The 15,106-nt window shown below is 34.9% G+C and overlaps 2 protein-coding genes across 6 annotated transcripts in view; one reads left to right on the plus strand and one right to left on the minus strand.

The window, feature by feature from the left end:
- The window catches only part of LOC100648315 (phosphatase and actin regulator 4B), a 397,768-nt gene that overhangs the window by 26,172 nt on the left and 356,490 nt on the right, over window positions 1-15,106 (plus strand). The gene's annotated exons all lie outside the window — the stretch shown is intronic.
- LOC100648625 lies at window positions 3,273-5,788 on the minus strand. The gene is made up of 3 exons (XM_003394522.4): window positions 5,431-5,788; window positions 4,554-4,695; window positions 3,273-4,169 (listed from the first exon to the last, which is right to left on the minus strand). The coding sequence occupies exons 1-3, from the start codon at window positions 5,612-5,614 to the stop codon at window positions 4,151-4,153; spliced, it is 345 nt and encodes a 114-aa protein (XP_003394570.3). The 5' UTR covers window positions 5,615-5,788; the 3' UTR covers window positions 3,273-4,150.

Consider the following 15,106-nt stretch of genomic DNA (forward strand, 5'->3'; position numbering starts at 1 on the left):
GTTTTTTTTATAAAAGGTAACTGTATAAGTACAATACAGTTTTTATTAAAAAGTTTGTACAATGAGTATCTAATTCCATTCACAGATGAGATTAAAAAGCGTAAGGTTTTATTCGCTGTAATTAAAATGGAAAATGAAAGGCGTTCTGGCCGCCAAAAGAAAGCTGACTCTCCGAAATGCAAACAAAAGTGTGAATTTGACGAATTATCCGTATCGCGCGAAAGAATGTAAAACATTAGTTTCCATTAAATTGACGTGAAAATGGCGTTCCCACATCCGAGTGTTCCATTATTAATTTTCATCCTGCTCCTTTTTCCTATACAACGTATTTACTTTATGAGTGATATTAGCGAAACGCTGCAAAATGAGAATAAAGACACGATACTTCTGTGAAAATGCCGGTTGTTTGCTGAGTAACTATAAAACGCAACAGATACAAATATTTGACGTGCATATTTAATTAAGCGATCGAGGGAAACGTTTTAAAATTTACGCAAGCACAAACGAACGCTATATGAAGAGAAACGGATGACCAGAGTAAATATAAAATGTCAAATAGAATAAGTTGTTTCAACTTTCGACCGCAATGATCTTTAATAAGATAATAGCTTTTAAATCGATCCTTTTATTTATCTGTCGTCTATCCAGTGATATAGGTTCCTTTACTCTAAATTGGCATTTTTGGGTCGCTGGTAACCGTATCAGTTTGAATTAGATTTAAGTTATCCAATTCTTATTTTATATCCGCAAGTAGGTCAAAATGAAGATGTCACGTTCGTAATAAATTCGAATTAAATATTCCAAAATTACGTGATGTAACCCATATCTAACTCAAACCGTGACAGTCGTCTATATCCGCAAGGTACAAATTGAAACTGAGAGAACGAGCATTACATAAAAGCTCACATTTCTCTCGATAGGAAGAAAAAAGGAAAAGATATTTCTATCTCTGTTAGCGAATCGTTAATGATACGAGGAAAGAATCGACACAAATGTTTGGAATCGCAACGTGGCGCGCGTTGTTTCTGTTGAAACGAGAACGAGAGTGCGACACGATGAAAAGTGTGACACTCTCGACGCTTGTAGAAACAGATCCAGGAAACGCAGAGCAAAGGAAAGAAAGAGACAAAAACTGGTCGCGCGTGTCGAGGCTGGAGTTATAATCTCACAGTGTCGTGAATGAGGGGCAAAGGATTAAAAGGGAAAAGCGGCCGGGCCGTTCGTTTACGCGGCATCCCGTTTCCACGTTTATGGACGAGCCTCTTCAAGAAAGCTCATCCTCTTAGCAACCTGTTAAATATTCACGAGAAGCGGCCGTTTGAGCGTGCGTTACCGAGTCGACGAGTTGCGGGACCTGCGAGACCCGAGCTGGTTCACCTGGCGTCGAGCTACGAGCCCCTTGAGAACCTGCCTGCTCTTCCTTCTCCTTTTCCTTTGCCTATCTACCTTACCAACCAGACAAAAGGCTCGTTAAGATTTCCTCCTTGGAAATTACTGCGCGCCCGATTAAAAGGGCTGCTCGGTTTCATTAAACCTTCAACTATCACTGCTTGTTTATGCGTCTGGTCTGTGGCTCGCGTTCCACACAACTGTCGCGTGAATCTCGTTTCTCCGAGAAACAGAAACGGTTTTTCTTCAGAGTTGAACTGCAGCTTGTAACTGCAGGTTGTAAAAGTGAATAGTAAAATAATGGATATTGGGATTTATCTGGTTTTAACATGTATGTTCGGTTTAAAAAAGATGATAAGGGATGCGAGGATGTTTCCAAAGTGTAATTTGAATTCGTATGAGTTTTAATTGGGTCCATGATGATGTTCTTGCAGGATTTGTGTTTTTATAATACATATTAGTAATTGTATTTTAATAAAAAAAAGTTCTACAGTTGATTGAAAAGTACTCTTACACTTATAAAGATACACGTACGTAAAAGATACGAATAATAATAAACGTAATAATACGATAGCGTGTACTACGCTTGGACAAGATAAATTCAATATTCCAGCCTCTCAAACGACGTTGATCACTAATTAATTCACTCGAGGCAAATTCATGAATATTGTCGGAGAACCGTCGATAATGATGAGCATTGTTCAGTTGATGGAATCAATAATCTGTTTACAAATGAACTATTATACAATATGTTATGCTTGAATAAATATCATATTTCATCATTAAAGGCAGCTACGATTAAAACATATTTTAGATAAATTCTTGCTTTCCTCAGTTTTTTAACAAAACACGTTTCCAAACATATTAGTATAAAGCAACACGATCCACGAATAGCTATGTAGTATAAAAGTTCCGAAAGTTTAGGATTACTATGTATTCCGCAAAATTTAAAAATTTGAAAGAAAGTTAGCCTAAATTATAGTTACATGGTTTTATGGTTTGTTTCGTCGGAAACTGTACGAAACTAAGAGAAATTATTTATAGAAATTATTCATACCGTTAGAACATTGTTTCTTCGATCATGGCGTTTGTGGAATTCAACTAACTCCGTAAAAAGAAAATCAAGAGCCCTCAAATCCGAGGAATATGATAATAAAACCTACTATCATTTACTATCATCTAAATTGCTATTATTCAAATAGACATCACTGATTCTCGATTTCAGAAGATGTCAATTTCCTTTATCGAATGTCGCTTCACGATCGTCTCCTGAATTTTCCAGCTCTGCAAATTCCCGGAGGGTTTCCTCTTGCAGTCTGAATCCAACAGCGAAAACCTGTCGCCATAATTCTGCACCACTCGGTTCCGATTCCCCTGAGCACGGAACGAGTCTCTCTCATACGTAAGATGCAGAGAGCCGGGCAAAGAATTCGGAATAGGGTCGCCATAATCGTGGTAATCGACGTAATCGCCCCTTCTTTTGTGTAGCTTGTTTCATGATGCATAGAAACGATACATCAGGTCATTGTGCCAGGATTTCAGGAGCTCTGGAATTATCGAGACGAATTTTTCTCTACTACGCTCCACTTGGAGTCTTAGAGATGGGCCTTAACCTTTTTATCGCCTCTTCTTCTCGAAATGAGTTTTAAGGATACTCTAGACTCTAAAGTACCTTTAGGGTAGCTTTTTACGTACTGGGTTATGATCTCTGTGACTTCTGCATAATGTATTTTATCACGGTACGTCCTTTCGAGATTTTTTTCCCACTTATAATGACTTATACAGAGGCGTTTTAAGATTTTTATGGTTACGATTGATAAAAACCGTGAGAGTTTTAGTAAACTTTGCTTAGGGTTAATGTTTCGAGTAATTATTAGACATGGTTCTGTTCGATTCTGTAGTAATCGATTTATTTTCAATAATTTGCAAACATATATTTATAAACCTAAACAGTCGTTCGAAATCAAGAAATTAACAGAAATAGACTAGTCGTGTTCTTCTCGTATTAAAGAGCATCTTCGTGCTCTTCGTATATTAAATTATAAACTTTTTTTAAACGTCCTTGTATCGTGAATATAACAATTTTATTAACTTAAACACTTAACACTATGTTGTTAGTATTACGAAATAAATAATCGTTGAATATAAGATCACGGATTCCACACATAGTTTCGACGACAAAATTAGCAGCGGTGGGATTAAAATTGGATTGCTCATTGTATCCTCTGCCGTCGCTAAATAGATCTACCGATATTTCGGAGTACGCTTGATGTCTTATATAGAATCGCTGTCAGTGGCTTAACGTTCGTAAATATTTGCCTGCTATTTAGCGATCGACGATCCTTGCGTCGGTTTGATCGATTGCTTTGCGTATCTTCCAACCAAGGACTATATGTTTCCATCAATCTTGAACTTCGAATGTAATTTAATTTACGAAAGAGTGATTCATGTCGGTTTTGTTTGGTATTATTTGATATACAATTCAGAAGCACGTGATGAGCGAGAAATATTAATTGAACGATTGAATGTTAATTGATCAATACGAAAATACAAAATTCTGTTAAACAAGACTATCTGTACGTATTAGTGACTTATTATTAATTTGCGGTGATAGTTTCGTCGTTCTCGATAATAGCCCGGTAATTTACGAATTATTATATTAATTTAACGTAAAAATTAATATAAATTTATGATGCATTCTACGTTATCATGCGGCGATTACAACTGATTCGAAGAAGCGATCGAATCGATCGGAAGATTTTTAGCGGCCCCATCCAGCTCTGCAACAGGAAACATTTTAATTAAAAATATTACATATACGTTATACTACGATGTTCTATTATTTTTTCTATAAAATTAAATAACATATGTACAGGTATATTGTATCGTGCTTAACATTTCATATACGTTCGCCAAAAAAACATTAATTGTCAATCAAACGCAGTTGCATAATAAATAAACTTAATTAAACTGCTATAAATATAAATTGACTGATTTCCGGGAAAAGGAATAATTAATTACAATTTATTTGTTCGATGTTCCTAATTTTACGTTTTCAATAACGTTCCTAATATCGTCGCTTTCCTATATTTTTCAATTTTTACAGTCGATCAGTGTAGTTTCTACTGTAGTCCTTAATTAACAATAAAATCTTGTTAACTTACCCCACATTAGCATACGATAGAGTAGATGGTTTCCTATAGGTATTATCACCATAATAATCGTCTTGGTCATAAAAGGGCCTGCCCAACCAAAATGTGTTTGGATAACGTATGGTATCTTTCGGTACAAGTACTTCGTCATCATCTGCACGTCGAAGCGAGAAATTAAATTATTAAAATTTTACCATTATTTCACAATATTCCCACGCATTCACTGTTTTACGTTTATTTGTTATTAAAAACTTCACTATATGTTTTTAGTTTATGAAGAAAATAAGTTTATAGTTTAAATAACTTGAATAACGTAGAAAACACAGCAAGCACCAAGAAACAAGTTTTTCAGGAGAAGAAGAAAGCTTATACGTTAATGCAGTCCAAATTCACGAAAAGAAGAAGTGTATCTGTAGAAAATCCTGTATTCGCCAACACTTAGTTATAAAGAAAACTTAATGTTCCATTAATTTAGACAGATGGCACAGATAACAGCCAAGAAACAATCAATTAATTTTTGTGATTGTTTATATTTTTCTCTATAGAGGCGAGATTGTGACACCATATTCTAGTATTATTGATAACTATTTAGAAGGGGAAATTCCACTGAAATTCCATACTGCGGTATTATCATCTCTCTAATAAAGAATAGAAATTTTTCAATTGTGGCACTTACAGTGTTTTCCACGAGCACTTTCCAATTATGGGACTGAAGAAATGACATCTTCAGGTCTTGAAGTACGCGATTAATTGCAAATTCTTAAAATTTTCAGACACTCGAAACTACACTGCTACAATTTTCAGTCAGCCATGCGCCAGAATTTGATTTAATATTTAACGATATATAAATAATAAATAATTAATCATTACAGTTTCAGCTTGAACTTACAACTTTCTTGTTGAGGAAACGGTTTCGCATCGACGATTACAATCGCCAAACAGATGATCCAGAAGACTAGCACACCTTTCTCCATGTTATTGGTTTGGAAAACAAGCTCAGACGAAATCGGAGTCGAGCCTTTGTCTGATTCGCGATGGTCTGATCCGCTCTTATATACCACTGAGAATCTCATGCACCATGACACAGTGATCTGTTTGTTCCGTAACAAAGAAGTTGTTAATTCGCATTCGGAAACGCATCGAGAATGACGAATACTGCTAATGAAAAAAGCAATCTCGAACGGGCGGTGTGGAAGCTGTTGATTCGTTCTTCGTTGCGCGTTTGTATGAAAACAGTTGAGATTTCTGGATGAAGCGTGTAAAACGTTTCACAAGTGTGTTTACTTATATTTTCGCTTACATTTCAGCGTATTGTGTTTCGTCGAAAAATAGTTCGATGAACGAAGCGTCATCTCGAGAAAAAAAAAGATGAAGTCATTGTGCTCCTTTCAACAGAAAAAAATTCTGCTAATAATTTACATTTGTTGTTTGGTAATTTTTTATATCTGTTTATTGGGTATATTATATATCGGGTAATTTAGAGGATCAATAATGTACTTGGTATTGAAATTTTATGATTGATATTATAATTTGATATCATTATCGAATAATAATCTTCTCTTAGTATGTGTGCTTGAAGATATATTTTCTTGGGATTAAAATATGAAGGATGCGTAGAATCTTGAAAATCATACGACTCTTGTCGTTTATGAAACAATTTCTAAGATAATTTTATATTCAGCAATATCTATTGTATCAAGAAATAATTGCACCGTATTGGAAAAAGGAGAAAGAAAAATTTTAACCGTTTAAAAAATTCAAAGTATGTGAAACATTAAATATAGAGGTGATAATGAAATACGTAGTTACGTTCAAAGTTGACAGTACTTACACACGGAACGCATTCTTCATATGCATATACATACATGCAATATAACCGACATTTTCAATTCTCGTGATTATTCCGCGAATTATTAACAGGTTAACGTAATCGGTAGTTATCATATTGTCCAAATTAATGGTTAAATATCTTATCTCGATACAAGTTGGTTGTTTAGTATCGTTCCGTAAATTAATGCCAAATCTCATTAGATACCATTATCGTTACCAAATTAGTGTAATTTTCTACTTAGGCACACGCACTCCATTATCATCTACGCTCGTCCGACCGATAACTAAACCTTCTCCTCGACGTGCCTTCCTGATAACGGCCATATGTAATTAGTTTCGGTAATTATCAGCAAGTTGCACGAACTCATGGGCGAAATTAGCAAATCGTAGTATCTATTTGTAAAATAACACTTGTTTTTAGATGTTCAAATGTATTCAAAGACATAAACTACGTATCTGGAAGTAAAATCTACGAAGCAACTACTTCACTAATCGTAATTATACAGATATTTTTTAAATAGAATATTAAGCTTAATTGGAATTAATTTTCAAATTAAGCTTCTTTAACCATCTCGTAGTTTTCTAATTTTTTATTATTTTTTATGTGAGCTGTCCATTCATTAAAAAATATTCGCAAATCTGAGAAAAATGAATCTCTGATATAGAATCGAAACGAGAAATTTCGTATGCTAATGATTTAATACATATGCTCGTGATATATGAAGGCAGAGATTCTGTTTGATTTAATTTTTTATTTCAATCATTGATCTTCACGAACTTAAATTATTATAATATTTATATGTATCTACTTATATCTTTTTTCTTTAAAACTAGAAAAGTTTCCTGTCAAAATAGGATCATATTGGAGCGAAAATGATCCGAAGTTTACAAAATTGTTAATATACTATTTAATTAATATATTCATGAAATATTTATTTAACAGTTAGAAATTTTTATACACATTTCGATCGCGTTGAAACATCATCTGATCGATCAAATTGTTAATCGTTCCACTTACGTTTCTTTAATGCGGACTGTTTCAAGATCAGCGAGCATATCTTACGTACGAATAATAATTCGAATAATTCGGTTGTTGAAAATTCGATTTACCGCAACACTACCATCTGAAAGGAAACTTAGACGTTGCATTGGTTTAAACGCACCAAGGCAACGCCTTGGTACCAGTAACCCCATAGAAACTTGCGAAATACTTGTTCAATAAAGGTTGCTATCACGGCTGTTGTTAAGTCCCATATCCGATTACAATTGTTGAGAAGGTCTTAGGGCTTTGCGGCGCCCGTACTTTATACTACTAATGCAATTTCACAGGAAGAACAATAGGATCAATGGAAAGTTCGGGTTATCCGATTGACGGAACTCTCCAGTTAATTGAAGTGCTAGCGCCAACAAGGAAATTGAACATATCGCAGTTTCTTGCAGAAAACGCGATTATTATTTTGAACGAAAACTTTCGATCGTCGTGATAATACTCTTTTAATTCTGTCTGAGCTGCACTGAACTTTGTTTTAAACACACTCGGGCTGTTCATCAATGAACAAATCAAACGAGTTCATCATTGCAAACATTGGACAGTACGTCAAAATTTGATTTAGAAAGTCAACTGGCAGACCCGCAGATTTAATCTGAAAAACTCTGAGTCTTGGAAAGCTAAGAATATCGGTGATTCTATTCTTTTTCGTTGCATCATGACCAAATAGGTTTAGGGGTATGTAGAAACAGCCATCGACAGGATTTGATTTTTCAGACCATTGAATATTTCAAAAGTTCTGATGGGTATCGAAAATAGATTAAATCCGTAAAGCTTTCAACAACCTTCTACAATTTCAAAAACTTTCTACAAAAGTATTCAAATTACATTGTTCGAATGCTTAAGCACCTACTCAGCAAAGAAAGTAAAGGTATGCAGCATAGAAGTGCTTACTCTGGAATTTCCTAATCACAGAAATCCTTACTCTCAAATTATCATAAACCCTAACATTACCATAGTTTCCTATAATATCAAGCTACCCCTCGTCGAGAAAATTCATCTATACGACGTCCAGGATTGCAGTAGCTAAAAATATTCTTTTGAGTTTGGGGGGGATATTTTTAAAGATAACTTTAGACATTAAAGCAACGAAAGCAGTTTGTATACGAATATTCCGGTTGAAGTTTATCCTTCGCTTTACAAACGATTGATTCTACGCTAGAAATATCTAGTGGTATTAACATATATTTTGTGATATCCTGTATATGCACACGAAGCTGCACTATCCATGTTTCTATAACGTAATATCACGTTGAAGAGTTTCATCGGTATATCATAAAAACTGGATGCCTCTCTAAACAGGTAAACCCTAGTCACGAAGCTACCCAGAACGGTTGAGTGGCGATGCTTCGTTAATCGATTATCGTTATTAGGTTACCGGCGACGAGCAGCTGGAGAAGTGGTTACGAACCAAGCTTAGCTTTGTCTCGTGCATGGAAAGCTCGTGCATCGGTGGTTGGTTTGGCTCGCGAGGCGAGCTTTTCGCCCGCGCGATTGTTTCGCGCAGAACGGAAAACATCGCGTCACGAGCCGACACGGTGAATGGACGAACGTTCATTGAATAGTTAAGATCTGCTGGCGCGCTTCCGCCGCTAACGACGACGCGTGTTTCGCGCGTGCTTTGTTGTTTCGTCAGGTTCGTCGCCGGCTCTCTTATTTTTCCACCGTGAAAATCGACGTGCCGGTGACGTGGAATGCCTCGAGTGTTTTGTGTGCAAGCGATTTTCCGTTAATAGGGAGAGTGATGCGAATTCAGAGGCTTTATATAGACCTTTTTTTGTATTTTTGTGGTATCTTTATGAAATATTGAGCGAGTAGGTATGCAGATTGTTTGGATAGATTTGGGAAGGAATGTAAGTGTTAAAGTTGAGATACTATAATATTGACTATTATATATCTTATATACCGTCGACTGTAAATATCGAGACACCTGTTGATTACATTCAGAAGACTCTAATTTTTTGTAGTAAAAACTTTATTTGGTATTTTACATGAAACTTTATATAAAACTGTAACTTTTACACATAAACGTTGCGTGAAACTTACGTAGACTGCAAATATTTATTTATGTATAAAAAATGTAAAAATGTACATCGTGCTCATAAAGCGTAAAAACATATAAAATATTCAAAGTGAAACGTTCAATATGATATTTAGTGGGAGGAACAAATATCTAAATCTCTATATGAATTGCATTTTTCTAGTTGTACAAAAATATTTATAGTTTATAAAAGTATGAAATTACACGTACAAATAAATATCTGCAGTCTAATTATAAGACGTGTATAGTGCGAATGAAATAATAGATTTATATCAAAATACCTAGAGAATGAAAGCCCCTGAAAGTAAGCAGATGTCCTATCATTATTATGACTGGCAATGTACGTTGAATAACCGAAGTGTTTTGTAAGGAAGCGCATTAATAACTCTATTTAATAGTATTTTTATGGACTTTAGAGTGGAATATTATAATATGTAAATAATTTGAAGAGGAATTGCAGGAATAGACTTTGAATGCAGTAGTTTGTAATTAAATTAATTAGGAAAAATATTTCTAGTAGAATATCGCGTGGAATTTTGAGTAAGAATTTGCACAATTTATCGAAGATAATGCAAAAATAATTTAATTAAAAGAGTCTGGTTCTTATCAAATCATCTTTATACATATACCTACTTACATGTATATTTATAAGCAAATAAATTTACTTTTCATGTTCATGACGTGTAACGTGTAACGCGTTTAAGAAATTCAATTTTTGTTTCGTCAGATAATTTTTTGGTCAGCAATGGAAGTTTTTCAAAAAAAAAAAAAAAAAGAAGAAAGATAGAAAAGATAACCTTGCTGAAGTAGATAAAACAATAGTTCCAATCAATTCGAATTCTCGTGAAGTAGTATCCTACATCGAACGAAAATATTTTTTAAACGGGGTATCGGAAAACTACCGCGGCTTTTGAAAAATGCAACGCAGAGACAAGGAATAAAAGACATAAATACAAAAAGTAAATAAATGTATAACAGTATAGAAAATAATAGCAAAAAGTGAATAGAAATACAAAGAAGATCTAAGAAAGTGTACGAAAAAGGTATAAAAAAAATTCAAAAAGCTAGACAAGGCGGATAAAAGGAATTATAAAGTAAATAAATTACAACGATCGTTAAGGAACTAAAGATCTTCGTCGAACATACGTGAAAGGTATCCGAAATGTTTCAAAGCGATAAAATTGTCCTAAAATTTCAAAGAAATTCCATGTTGTTCATCCAGTTTACTCAACCTACAAAAACCATCCAAAATTATTGGTGATCCGATTAACCCGGTTTGCGAAATAATTGGCCGGGAAACAACGGATCCATTATGTATCCGTACAGAAACATCGGCAAGCATTGTGCAGTAATTATCCCGAATTACGTAGCGTATTTAGTTTCCGTCGATCCACGTCGCCGTCAGAAATTACTCGACGCGGCAGTTGTCGTGCTGAACACACGTGTTATTTGATCCAATGATGTCCGTGGGCTGGGTTAGCGTAATCATCGTGAGAGCCGCTATTGTGCCGGATAGTTGGCTGATACATTGCAAAGATTATTGCCCTTGGCACACATTCGTATCTCGTTCTACAAATTCGACTTGCCTATATATATTCTCGTTCAACTTACCTCTACATAACCACCGAACTTTATTCAACAAGATATAAAATGAACAAATATTGGAAAATGTATAACAGTGAAACTATGTTTTGGATTGAGTAAATAATTGCTAGTAGTATAGGTAATTGCTGTTTATCCATACCAATTAGATTCTTCTTTCAAGAAAGTTACAATATAATTTACCCTGAAATTTATTCCTTCTTATTGGATTGACACGTGAGTAATTGTCATTATTCATATTGCAAATTCTCTTTCTTGAGACTCAAGTTACAAAATCACATCATCTTAGATGTATTTTTCGTTATTATAGTCGCTGTTCGAAACATTTCGGGACTACTGCGATTTTATTATATTATTGGGTTGGCAACCAAGTGATTGCGGATTTTGTCAATACCACTTAATAACAAAATCCGCAATTACCTAGGTGCCAAACCAATATATCATATGAGCTACATAAGTAAAGAGAAATGAGAGAGTCCTAAAAACTTAATTTCGACGATTTCATGAGAGTTATTAACCCTTTCGCTTCGGCAGTCCAGTCCATCGAAGTACTGTCACTGAATGGAAGCGCGCGCCAGAAATGCGCACAGGTCATTTCGTAGATGTCGTCTCTAAGAGCAGTTTGTACCCACAGGTCATGTTGCTACCTATAAGCGACACCCGAAGAAAGGGTTAAAAGAGATACAGATACAAATAATAGATACAAAGATCAAAGTGCTATGAGAAATGGTAATATCGTGTCTTTATAATGCGCAAAAGCTTCATGAATCTTCACGAGATCGATAGAACGAAGCGTTGCGTGGTGCACAAAGGTCTCCATATTCCTGAAGTGTTCATACTTAACTCAAAAGCGGATCCATGCACATCATTATCAAGGAACGCGATCACGCGCGTTTCAGGGAAAAGAAAAAAACGAAGAGATTGCGTCGCACGATAAATCTACTCGCGTGTCTGTCAGCTATAGATGCTAGCCCGATTCTCCCTAAACTGGCCCATTGTCAGCGCTTCGATAATTTCTCCTACTCGTACAGTCTGTAGTAGTTTCCCTTTTCTTCGCTCTTCTTACTCGCTCTACAAAAGAAAGGAATATCTTCTTACTCGTACGTCTTTGACTTCAAGTCCGATTACGTTTCGTGAAAGAGGCTGCTCTACGATTTTCTGATCACTTCGGGGATTCGAAGGAGTCTCCGAGTGCTTTGACCTCTAATACCCTTTCATCGACTTCGCGGATCTTGTGTAGTTAGTTTCAAGCCTGGTCTCCAACGTGGACATAATTTCCCTGTTATTTTTTCGCTTTAGATCTTTATACATACATTTTCCTCATATTTCGTTTTAGTCGGTAGAGCTACTAATTTTCCAGAATTAACGAAGAATTCGAAGTTCTGTCTTAAATCAGATGAAATATTCTAATTTGCCTCTGGAAGATGTTTGCGTACACTTGCAGGCAAAGGTGGATTTTCTGGTCGGATTCTCACTTTTGCATATCTTGCACGCGATGCATGATGCATGCAAATATGCCACAACGAAATACTGCAAACATTATTAGCTCAAGGAAACTGACACATAAAGCCTTGTTTTTCAACTTCTAGTAACTAGGATCTTATCAGTCAAGAATGTCTTGTTTTTCATGGAATCATAAATGAAGGAAAATTTAAAACCAGTCAACATCTTTTCCCACACATTTTCCTTCCGGTAATTTAGTTCCCCTTGTCAGAATTTTCAAATAAATGAGAAGAGTTTGAAAATTTAAAACCCGAAACAGTAAAATTCTTATCTTTTAAGTAGTAATTTCCAAACATTGTAAAAACACAATTTTACATAAGAAATAAAGTTCTGTTTTATCGAGGCTATTAACGTTTTAAGTGAACATTTTCCTGTTTCTTCGCTCTGTTCGTAAGAAGGTAATTTGATTGTTTGAATTACCATTTAAAGACATCCTGGTCATTCTTATAGGAAAGTCCGTTCACTTTTCCTCACTCGAGGATGCAATACGTTTTGCGTTTTAAGTCTGTGCATAAATAAAATTTACGCGTTTAAGTAAAGCTTGTATAACACGTTAAACAATGTTGGTCCAATGTATTCGTCACTCATGTGCGTAAGAAGTGTGCAAAACTGATCATAATGCTCTAATTGAAATATTTGTCATGTTTATCGCTAACTACGACGACATTCAGTTATTTATAATATTGTAGTAGCTAAGGAGAGTTGATGTGTTTGTTTATTTCGAACATTATTTATCAACGATGTTATGATATCAGATATGTATACTTGACATTTTAATTGATTGATATTTTTCAATATCTTATTTTTGTAAAATTCCAACAATTAATTAATATAAATCGATTACAGCAGATATATAATTATCGAGGAATCGTGTTTGATATTCGATATCAATTCAAACACGAACTGGTTTCTATTGCTATTTGCCTCTGTCGTATTACGGATGGAAAAGGCGCGCATTAAAATTGATTAGTAATTACGTATTACAGGTGGGTTCAGCTATTCAACGCGTTTAGTATGAAAGACAAAGCGTTATTAGACACGATACGATTATGAATTAATTTCGAAAGTGACATAGTTCCTGTACCACCGAGCTTTTGTCGCAATTAATTCGAACAGCTAAGATGTGCAATTATCGCGCGTTACTTGCACGATTGAAACAGTTAGGGGTAACATGCATGGCATTTGCATAATTTCACGATTCACCGTGCATTTAAAGAATATTGCATTACGTTTGAACCTAAGAATACCCACAGGAACCGGTTTCCTCTGACACAGAATGAGTTACAAGTGGTATCTGTTGTGTTTACGACAGCGAGATTTATATCATCGGTTTAATTCGTTAATGTCGTTATAATAAACAATTCCGTTAATTTCAAATGATCCTACGAGTTATTAGTTCAATCGTTGGTAGTTCAACCTCCACTTTTTAATTCAATCCTTCGGTTGTAAATCGATCGATGAGTAATTCGGTTTAAAAAGCTTCCCGCAACAGACTATTTTTTCACACGTTGTCCCAGTCAGGATTATTATTAAACACATGCAATGAATACGTTGAATTCCCTGTATTAAAGTAACAGATAATATGTATCATTTCTACTCTGATATCAGCCCACGTGAAAGAAGGAAACATGTTCTGAACTGGCATAGTAGTGAAAAAGTTGCAATATTTTGGGACAATTAACGATCAGTCGTTGACGAACCAATTGAATCTTGTCTAATAAGCAATCTCTTAAAGCCCCCTTTTCTTCGTGAAAATTTTAGCATTTCCAATATGATCGTGGTGTTAATTTTCCAGATCTACAGTTATATACTTTTAAGGAATTACATGATTCTTCGTAAAAGCGTCATCAACATAGTCTCATTGTAGCGCTAATAAAATTTCAGAAAGTTCCCTTCAACGCACATAATATATTTATATACAAAGTGTCTCGCAGTTTAGTATACAAATATTTTGTCAACGTGTTCCGTAGGTAAAAATAAGATGAAAATATAATGTAGCGGGAAGTCTATAAATGCTTCGTTAGAAAGTTATAGCGAAAACATAAAATGCGTCAGACATATATTTCAATACTCCTTCTTTTAGTTTGATACAAAATTAGTATCACGTGATACATATTGATATAAGACACTCAGAAATGTTTACGGTTTTTATGCATAATTCTATTATATTGGTATGTGAAGAAATTAGACGAAATCGTCACGGATTTCGACCTACAATAAATTCAATAACACATCGACATCAAGGCAGACACAAGTTTCATATTTCGTTAGAACTTCTTAATAGAGATTAATCAAGATTTTAGTTTCATTTTTATCTACGCAATACACTGACAAAGTTTGTACACTAAACAGCGGGACATCTTGTATATTCCACATAATATATTCTATAGTAAGTCTTTGAATATTTTCGTGAGCCAGTGTACGCATTCCTTCCATTTCGTTAATTGCGAAATGATACGAAACCTACAGATAATACGAAATCTCATGAAAACGATATGAAATTCGTATGGACACGCGATAAAATGTCTCGGTTGGATCGAT

Source organism: Bombus terrestris, chromosome 3 (assembly GCF_910591885.1).
Source record: "Bombus terrestris chromosome 3, iyBomTerr1.2, whole genome shotgun sequence".
In the NCBI taxonomy this organism is placed as follows: Eukaryota; Metazoa; Arthropoda; class Insecta; order Hymenoptera; family Apidae; genus Bombus; species Bombus terrestris.

Coding starts and splice junctions, on each gene's coding strand:
- LOC100648625 (XM_003394522.4), bottom strand. CDS start 5,614: ATGAGATTCTCAGTGGTATATAAGAGCGGATCAGACCATCGCGAATCA. Junction 4,696..5,430: donor GTTTCCTCAACAAGAAAGTT/GTAAGTTCAAGC, acceptor TTCGACGTGCAG/ATGATGACGAAGTACTTGTA.